This window comes from Diabrotica virgifera, chromosome 6 (genome assembly GCF_917563875.1).
Source record: "Diabrotica virgifera virgifera chromosome 6, PGI_DIABVI_V3a".
Classification (NCBI taxonomy): domain Eukaryota; kingdom Metazoa; phylum Arthropoda; class Insecta; order Coleoptera; family Chrysomelidae; genus Diabrotica; species Diabrotica virgifera.
Genome location: NC_065448.1, coordinates 14908916 through 14919611, shown reverse-complemented (window position 1 = coordinate 14919611; position 10696 = coordinate 14908916). Strand labels below are relative to the sequence as shown.

The window sequence follows — 10696 nt, the reverse complement described above, 5'->3', positions numbered from 1 at the left end:
ATTGATCCTTTTGAACCCACCCATGTCTTGTGCGATAAAAATATAAAAAAAAAACAGTGATGAGCGGACGTCACTTGTCAAGAAGCTTAATAATCTTCTTTTTCTTCTTCTGCTTCTTTAAACTGTGATCAGCGGCCCGAAAAGACCACTACCATAAGTACAAATGTTCGAAATGTAAGATAGGACAATTATGATTGTCCCTCCTTAACAGGTAAGTCAACCAATCAATTAATTATAACTGTAATAACAGTTATGTAGTTTCCATATTAACAAAAATAAACAGAATAATTCAATTTGGACGTTACGAATTGTCCGTTACGAATTTGTATAGTTACGACCTGTCGCCGTTACGAACTGTCGCTGTTACGAACTGTCGCTGTTACGAATTGTCCATTACCACTTGTCCGGTTACGAATTGTCGCGTTACGAGATGTCTGGTCACAGGGAAAATCACTACAAAGCAGAAACCTCACATTTGAAGAAGCCAAGAGAAGAACATTCAACAGAAAACTTTGGAGAGAGATGATTAGGAAGTAAAAGCAGATTTCTCGACACCTCACGGTAGAAGAGAACCGGATTATATATTAGCATCTCAGCATCTTGTCGACACTGATGATGATCGGGTATCAGATCGAAAACTAGTTCTGCTTTTGTGATGTAGCACTTTTTAGGGAATTTTAATAAAAATACCTATTATAAAGGATTTTACTTATTTTTTATATTTTTATATTAATTAAAATAAAAAAAAGTCGTAGAAAAAGTATAGTATTCTACTTGCATGTAATAGCTATTACTCACTCTGATGAATTACGATACTCGCCTACGACTCGTGTCGCAAACTTCATCATCGTGAGTAATAGCCATCATTACAAGCTCGTTAAACAGTATATTATTGTTTATTTTATTAATTAAAAACAATTGAAAAAAAAATGATTGCTCTTAGATTTAATTTGAAATAACTTTTTTGTTTATACACATTTTTAAAAACGTCAACAAAGGAAGATGGTATAGAATGGAAAAAAAAGAAATAAAAATACTCTGTTACGCAGACGACGCAATACTGATAGCCCAAGATAAAGATAGTCTGCAAAGATTAGTCCACAAATTTAACAAAAGAGTAAAAGAATTCAATATGATAATTTCATCTCAGAAAACTAAAACAATAGTAATCAGTAAAGAACCAATCAGGTGTAAAATAGAAATTGGTGGCATCAGTATTAAACAAGTAATAGAAATAAAATGGAATTACATCGTCAAGCTACGGAGACCTGTACGAAGAAGTGAAAAATTAAGTACAAAAAGCAAATAGACTGACAGGATGTTTTAATAACACTATGTATGTGGCGAATTCGACATATTAACACTGAGATGAAGTCAAGGATTTATAAAGCGTAAGATCAATAATGACATATGCATCAGAAACAAGATCCAATACAGCAACAACAATAACACAAAGACTACTAGAAACGGCAGAAATGAGAGTACTGAGAAGAATTACATGAAATACGCTGAGAAATCGAAAGAGCAGTAAAGACATCAGAAGGAAATGTAACGCAGTGTATAAATGAATGGAAACTAAACAGAAAAAAAGAATGGAACAACCACATAACCAGAATGGGGGAGACATGTGAGGTCAAAATAGCAAGAGACAAATCACCAATAGGTAGAAGAAGTATCGGCCGACCGCGCAAAAGATGGAGTGACAACCTTTCCATAGAGGTATCAGTCCGTTAATAAACAAGCAGAATATAAAGATAAAGAGGAAGAAAAAGAAGACTTTTTAACTTAGATAATCTCATTTTAGAGAGCAAGTATTTTCAAGAAAGACGTCAAATTGAACGTTTTTATCTACTATGCGTAGATTTTTCACAATATTGAAATGAATGAAAAAAGTCGATTTTTTTGCTAGAATATTAATAAAAAACCATGATGCAGTAAAAATTTAGATACCTACGAGATGCGCCTCTTCTATTAACTCCCCTAAATATTCCAGTTGAAAAATAGCAGCCAGTAATTTTTCGTTTTTAAAATTCTTCGTTTCCCGGGTTATTTATTAAACTGGTGTGTTTCTTCATACCGGTACCTTAGAAGTACCTTAGAAGTACCAAAAAAATTCTAAATGATATGTGCAACAGCTATGACTGGACCAAAATATGCCAGCGCGATATTTGTTCTTGTTGAAATTCTTTCATATCCATCCAATGGGCAAGCTCCTCGGCCCCGCTAGAATTCAAGCCCAAGCTGAACCAACCCAACATTTCTTTTTTCTTTGTTACACCTTTTCTGTTGTAAACAGACACCATTAATGTTACGTCTGCAAGCTGGAAAAGTGCCACCTGTGGAGAAAATAGTAAAACTATTATAGGTTCGTAGAGAAGATACAATTAGAGCTTCACGATATTCGATAAAAATATCGATATTGTATTGATATCGTATCGAAAACCAATACGATATCGATACAATACATACCTTAGCAATATTAATGTCGATACGATACTCATTATCTGAAATCAATACAATACTCTTGTAAGGTCGATACGCTGGCCTTGATATTATTGAGAACATTGATATCGAGAAAAAATATATAGAACGCCACGTGAGTGCTGCGGAAGACCTATTATACAGTTAGAATATTATAAAAGTTATGACGCTTATGGTCTTCATTAGTGCGAGAGATGGACGATACACGATGAACCCAATAAGTCAATCAATTTCAATATTTTCTTTTTAAAATCATCAGATAATATGAAAACTACTTGCAATCTCTAAAACCTAGACCAGACACAAATATTTCATTATGGCGAAAAACATACCTATACCATTAATTATTATTAACTACCCATTGTGTAGTTATTAATCAATGCCTATATAGTATAAGAGCTGTGAGACATTTTTGAGTAGGTATTTTAGGAAACCTGAAAATTTTTCAGGTGACTCTTCTATGATAGCCTAATACAAAAATGCCGGTCTGGCTGGAGGGTAGCGGTTATTTTCCCCAAAAATAACCGCCAAAGTTAAAAAAGGGTAAAAATTGTTATTACAAAAAATATCATTGATATGACTTGAAAGCAAATTTAAATATTCAAATATAAAGAAAATAAACACACCAGGCGGTTTGAGGGCGATTTTAACTCTCCAAGATACTTGCATGGGCGCCCCAGGATTATTTTCAGGGGGTGCATCTGAACTTCAGAAGATTTCATCTGAATCTGTACATACTATTAACGAGTATAAAATATACAATTATACATGCATAGCTATGTACACTCCTTCCGGACAGGGAGGTGCAATTGTTATTTTGACAGGGTATTTTTTAATTTTAAAAATAAATATTCTAAAAAAGACAGTTTTTTTTGGTGAAATTATCCAATTGCTATGTGATCAAACAAATTTCGCGTGCATATAAATAAAACCGCTATAGGTAAGCAGCAGTGTGAGAAAGATCGTATATCGATAGCTGTTTGCGTCCTCTGTTGTAGCTGAGCGAGTCCGTTCGCTCGAGAAAAATCACGTGACCTGGCGATATCCATGTTGTTGTGCCTCGAAACGTTAGAGTAATTATTATATATATATATATATATATATATATATATATATATATATATATATATATATATATATATATATATATATATATTATAGTTTATACTATACAATAGATTTTGCAAATATGATAGAAAAAGACAAATTTATTATTATAAATATATAGGTAGAAAAGTATAAAACTATAAACTAAATTAATTTTGTGTCCGAATCTTGTACTTCTTCTTCAAACTCCTCATCTGAGCTTAAATGTTCATTCTCTTCTTCTTCGTCAGACTCCCCTCGAGACTCAGATTCCTCTTCTACATGATCTGTAAATAGTTGTAATATGTATTTAGAATTAATTAAAAATTAATCAGTGATTAATTAATTGAGTTGCTACGTACTCTCTGTCCTTTTATACGGAGTCGAAGCCTGCACAATCACGGGCGCATCTAAAGAAACACTTGCCATTGTTGAAATGTGGTGTTATCCAATAATGTAAAAAATATCATGGACACAACACTTAACAAACAGGGAAACATTAAGAAAGATGAAAAAGGCAAAAGAAATACTCAACATTATGAAGGAAAGAAAAATGAGCTAAAATAAATATACATTCTCTTTTTCTTCATCAGACTCCCCTCGACACTCAGATTCTTCTACCTGATCTTTAAATAGTTGTAATAAGTATTTAGAATTAATGAAAAATTAATTAGTGATTAATTGATTAAGTTGCTACGTATTCTTACTTATATAACCAATGCTTAATACTTTTCCTTATATAACCAATCACATTACGTTTTTTATTTCTTAGTATATGACCAAAGTAGCTCATGTTTCTTTCCTTCATAGTGTTGAGTATCTCTTTTGCCTTTTTCATCTTTCTTAATGTTTCCGTGTTTGTTACGTGTGTCCATGATATATTTAACATTATTCGATAACTCCACATCTCAACAACGGCAAGTCTTTCTTCAGATGCGCCCATGATTGTCCAGTCTTCGACTCCGTATAAAAGAACGGAGAATATGTAGCAACTCATCTAATTAATCACTAAATAATTTTTAAAAATAAAATAAAAATTTCATTTTTATTCAGTTGCAATGCGAAGGCAAAAATCTTATTTTTCAATTAGAATACGGAGCGCAGTCCAGCCCTCTGAATCGACGATTTTCGACTCTTGTTGGAGTCTCATCGGAGAGAACGTAAGTCTACGAGAACCGTAGAGCATACTAGAGAATCATATTTGCAAAATATATTGTATAGTACGTATTATTTTTCTTTAATTAAGAAAAAGTTACTTAAAAAACTATAATATATATCTAATAATTACTCGAACGTTTCGAGAAACAACAACATGGATATCGCCAGGTCACGTGATTTTTCTCGAGCGAACGGACTCGCTCAGCTACAACAGAGGACGCAAACAGCTATCGGTATACGATCTTTCTCACACTGCTGCTTACCTATAGCGCTTTTCATTTATATGCACGCGTAATTTGTTTATCACCTGGTAGTTGGAAAATTTCAAAAAAAAAATTGGCTTTTTTAGAATATTTATTTTTAATGTTAAAAAATACCCTGTCAAAATAACAATTGCACCTCCCTGTCCGGAAGGAATGTACATAGCTATGCACGTATAGCGTGTTGTAGTATGTAGGACATGTTGTATATTTTACACTCGTTAATAGTATGTACAGATTCAGATGAAATCTTCTGAAGTTCAGATGCATCCCCTGAAAATAATCCTGGGGCGCCCATGCAAGTATCTTGCAGAGTTAAAATTGCCCTCAAATCGCCTGGCCTGTTTATTTTCTTTATATTTGAATATTTAAATTTACTTCAAAGTCACGTCAATGATATTTTTTGTAATAACAATTTTTACCCTTTTGTTTAATTTTGGGGGGGATTTTTGGGGAAAATAACCGCTACCCTCCAGCCAGACCGGCATTTTTGTATTAGGCTATCATGGAAGAGTCACCTGAAAAATTTTCAGGTTGCCTAAAATACCTACTCAAAAATGTCTCACAGCTCTTGGACCAATACATATAGTAGTGTTTTTCCCGTTTTATCTCTGTTGGCCAGGGATATCTTGTGTGTCCAAGCGACTTCTGTACCAGTCGAGCGGCTTTTTTCTGAAGCACCGCTGGTACTAACGAATAAAATATTCTATTTAAAAGATAAAAGTATCAAAGAACTCATTTGTACGAACAGATGGATGAAGAGCTTTTTAAACGATATTATTTTTTGTGAGGTTGCAATGTAATTTATCCTACTTCTTGTATATTTTTAGAGCTTTTTATTAAAGATAGTGATAAATAAAAAAAGAACCGTTTTTTTGTTAATTTAATCCTTTTTATGTCGATATTTCATCGAGTATTGTATCGATATCGTATAGAAATCAGTATCAATACGAAATTTTTATATGATAGTATTTCCGATATCGTTACACGATACGATATATCATTGGCATAAACAATACAATACTCAGTACTTATAAGTATCGACACTCTATCGTATCGTGAAGCTCTAGATACAATTGTACAGAAATTTCTCAAAACGCGAAGGAGTACCTAATCATCCGTTTAAAATTCATTGTGCACGAAATCAGTGATTTTGCGACATTGCTAGATAAAACCGTCAAATAGTTGTTTATTTAGACTACATTAAAAATTGTTTTAATAAACATTAATATTACAAGTACCGTGAAAAATAGGCACACTAAGTGCACAATCCCGTGAAAACATGTACAATGTTTTAAAATTTACGCAGGAAGAATGAGAAGAAAAATTTTACTGTGAAACAGATAACAAATAAAAAACCGAAAAACCCTTAAAATCCGGTTGATCTGACAACGTCGCGGAACCAAAGTTTTCGATCGATCTGACCTTGGCGGTTTCGGATATATCTGTCGACCTGTACATTGTATTTACCTGGAATATAAAGGTCTCTTTAAATAATGGATTTGGCTGTCCTCTTCTAACCGACGTTTTGCTTTGTGCTAATTCTTGGCCGGTACTACTGACCAAATACAGTTTAACATAAGTATCTGGAGGTCGGTTAATAGCTAGGTTTCTCAAAAGGTAACTGAAACAAGAAAAAGTTCAAAATAAAATGCAATTTTTACTAACCCGTAATCGAGTAGCGGGTAGATACTCTTTTACGTTCCTGGTAGAGGATAGATATACTTCAGAGATGAGACTCTATCCACTTGAGCCATAATTACCTTCCAATCTCCTGGTACCTGGGAGAAATTCTGGGGGAGTCTGAATTACAGAAGATCTAAATCCGAAATTAAAAATTCGATCAAGAATGGGGTAATCAAACGAAGCCTTTTTGAAGATGAGGAAATCTCTGAGTGACCAAAGACTTAATCTCAAATTCCAATATCGGATGGTAAAATGTTATATCACTGTATTCTTCTTTATGGTGCCAAAGCTTGGACTGTTAATGTTGACTTGAGAAAGCTGCAAGCTTTTGAGGTTTAGCTTTTTAGGAGAATTTTGAAAATACCATTAGACCGGGCAGTATTGTCGCCCCCGCTAGCGCAATTATTCCGATTCGATTTTTTGCACAAATTTACTCAAAAAGAGGTCCTTATAACATATCCACAGGGTGCCGGGCGATGCCGTGGTCGAAAAATTTTTTAAACAATTTTTTTTAAACAAATTCACAAAAATAATTTTTTTATTTCCAACAATTTTTTTTAGATACTTTGAGTCATTCTGAGCAAAAAAGGTCTCCTGTCATTTTTCTCTAAAATTGACTGTTGTCGAGTTATACGCGATAAAAAATTTGAAAAATGCGAGAATGGCCATTTTCAAGGCTTCATAACTCGATTAAAAATGATTATTATGAAATTCAAAAAGTGATAAAAACAAAATTCAAATACCTTCTTCAACGTCCTGAAGAGATTTTTGTCACTATTTTATTACAAAGCTGTTATTTTTAGTTATTAACAATTAGCGGTATAGTCCAACTGTATCGTCGCCCCCGTTAGCAGAACTATTTCGATTCGATTTTTTTGCACAAACTTACTCAAAAAGAGGTCTTTATAACATATCCACAGGGTGCCGGGCGGTGCCGTGGTCGAAAAATATTTTAAACAATTTTTTTTAAACAAATTCACAAAAATACTTTTTTCATTTCCGACAATTTTTTTTAGATAATTTGGGTCATTGTGAGTAAAAAAGGTCTCTAGTCATTTTTCTCTAAACTTGACTGTTGTCGAGTTATACGCGATTAAAAATTTGAAAAATGCGAAAATGGCCATTTTCAAGGCTTCATAACTCGATTAAAAATTATTATTATGAAATTCAAAAAGTGATAAAAACAAAATTCAAATATCTTTTTCAACGTCTTGAAGAGATTTTTGGCATTATTTTATTACAAAGCTGTTATTTTTAGTTATTAACAATTAGCGGTATAGTCCAACTGTATCGTCGCCCCCGTTAGCGGAACTATTTCGATTAGATTTTTTTGCACAAACTTACTCAAAAATAGGTCCTTATACCATATCCACAGAGTGCCGGCCGGTGGTCGAAAAATTGTTTAAACAATTTTTTTAAACAAATTCACAAAAATAATTTTTTCAAAGAAACCAATACAGAAGTAAAAACTTCGAGATGTATTCTGGTATAAAATCGTTTATTTAAAACTATAAAATGTCATGGGTTGCAAAACGTTTTCGTTCTATACAGAACATCTTCAGTGCCTAGAATGAAGTATTTCCACGTTAGTTTAAAGCAAAAGGTTAAAATTGTGACTGTTAAAATAAAAAATGTGGGAATACTTACATCCTGCCGAGTAGTTTGAAACTAGCACACTGTAAATAGTGTTAACCTCATTGTATATGGTTTACATAATATAATATATTAAAATTTAATGACTACAAGTCGATGTTGATAGATAAAGTGGAACACATGCTAAAAGGGTGCCATGGTTCCCTGCTCGAAGATGCTAGGTACTTGCCAATTCAATGGGCACAGACCAACTGAGAAATTAGGAAGTGGATATACAATTTGACAAGAGTGACATGACATGACAAGATAAAGCCAATTTTTGGTTAAAGTTTCATTTGATTTTGGATTAAAAAAAATGCAAAAGTTTGTCTGCAAAAATAATTTAAATTATTTGAATAATAAAATCTACTGTAAAGTTTAAATTAGCAACTCTCTATTCCAGAATAACTTATAGATTCATTAAATTTAAAGCAGATATATTTCATGGTTTAAGTTGTGACGTCATCGAATGTGAAATGACGAGATGAAAGTTGAGTTTTGTTGAAACAAGGAAATACACTACATAATAAAAGATAATTAGACTTGCGTGGAAAAACCAATTTTTCATCAACTATCGCCAAGTTAAATGCATAATATTGTATAATAGAATCAATCACGGCAATTATTCTAATTCATCCGCTTCAACAATTAAACATAACATAATTTTAATAACGAATAGGTAAATGAAACAATTTTTAACAAATAAAATAGTCATATTAATCGAGTTATTAAGCCTTAAAAATGGCCAGTTTCGCATTTTTCAAATTTTTAATCGCGTATAACTCGACAACAGTCAATTTTAGAGAAAAATGACAAGAGATCTTTTTTGCTCAGAATGACCCAAATTATCTAAAAAAAATTGTTGGAAATAAAAAAATTATTTTTGTGAATTTGTTTAAAAAAAAATTGTTTAAAAAATTTTTCGACCACGGCACCGCCCGGCACCCTTTGGATATGTTATAAGGACCTCTTTTTGAGTAAGTGTGTGCAAAAAAATCTAATCGAAATAGTTCCGTTAACGGGGGCGACGATACAGTTGGACTATAGCGCTAATTGTTAATAACTAAAAATAACAGCTTTGTAATAAATTAATGACAAAAATCTCTTCAGAACGCTGAAGAAGGTATTTGAATCTTGATTTTGTCACTTTTTGAATTTCATAATAATAATTTTTGATAGAGTTATGAAGCCTTGAAAATGGCCATTTTCGCATTTTTCAAATTTTTAATCGCGTATAACTCGACAACAGTCAATTTTAGAGAAAAATGACAAGAGACCTTTTTTGCTCAGGATGACCCAAATTATCTAAAAAAAATTTTTGGAAATAAAAAAATTATTTTTGTGAATTTGTTTAAAAAAAATTGTTTAAAAAATTTTTCGACCACGGCACCGCCCGGCACCCTGTGGATATGTTATAAGGACCTCTTTTTGAGTAAGTTTGTGCAAAAAAATCGAGTCGGAATAATTGCGCTAGCGGGGGCGACGATACTGCCCGGTCTACATGGACTGATCATATTACGAACGAAATGGTGTTGCACAGAATGGGAAGAGACAGAGAACCATTAAAAGGCGAAAGACAGCATATTTGGCGTACATACTAGAAGTGATAAGTACGAGTTGTTTCAACTGATCATGAATAGCAAAATTGAAAGAAAAAGGGGCCCTGTTAGACGACAAATATCCTGGTTGAAAAACATTCGCGACTGATCCGAATTAAAACACAGACGCTTTTGAGAAAAGCAGAAGATGGAGACGAATTTGCAATTGTTATAGCCAACCTTTAGTGGAGTCGCCACTAGAAGAAGAAGAAAGAAAATTTGAAATAAAACTGTTGTCGCAACAACTTACCTGAAATGCGAACCCTTAATAACTTCTACATTTAATCTTCCAGTGGTCGCATTGTAGCATAAACCTAGTAAGAGTTCCGGAACACCACCATGCTGCATAGAATGTGCAGATCCAGTACTGTCAGATCTTGCTAAACTTAGCAAATCTGCTGCGCATCCACCCAACTATAAAATAATAAGATTTTAGTGAGGTACATTTTATAAAACAAAACACTGAAAACTTCCGTTTAGATAGTTTAGAACATCATGATAATAATTTTCTTTGCTTTTATTTCTTAATGTTATGTTTAACTGTCTCTAAATATCTTTGCTCTCTTCTTTTGTTCTTTCTTTGCATTAGCATTCTTTTTTTTTGCTTTAGTTGAAAACCTTTTTTTATACATTTGTTTGCTCTGAACCCTTTTTCTTCGTTGGAGGACTGTAAAAAGCCAACGAGGGTATTCAGCACTTTTCGTGATGTCCTATCTTTTTTGCACAATGGTTTCTGCTGTAGGAAATTCACAAGGTTTAAAGATGGTTTGATAGGTTCTTTATTTCAGCGCATTC

The 10696-nt window shown here is 33.0% G+C and overlaps 1 protein-coding gene across 1 annotated transcript in view; it reads right to left on the bottom strand.

Moving 5' to 3' along the window:
- Positions 1 to 1113: 1113 nt before the first annotated feature.
- Positions 1114 to 10696, bottom strand: part of LOC114325384 (synaptotagmin-14) — a 66981-nt gene continuing 57398 nt past the window's right edge. Inside the window, exons 8-10 of the mRNA XM_050655162.1 lie at positions 10152 to 10315; positions 6456 to 6597; positions 1114 to 2336 (exon numbers count right to left, since the gene is read on the bottom strand). Coding sequence (XP_050511119.1) covers positions 2136 to 2336; positions 6456 to 6597; positions 10152 to 10315 — 507 coding nt within the window. The 3' untranslated portion in view covers positions 1114 to 2135. The remainder of the gene's footprint in view (positions 2337 to 6455; positions 6598 to 10151; positions 10316 to 10696) is intronic.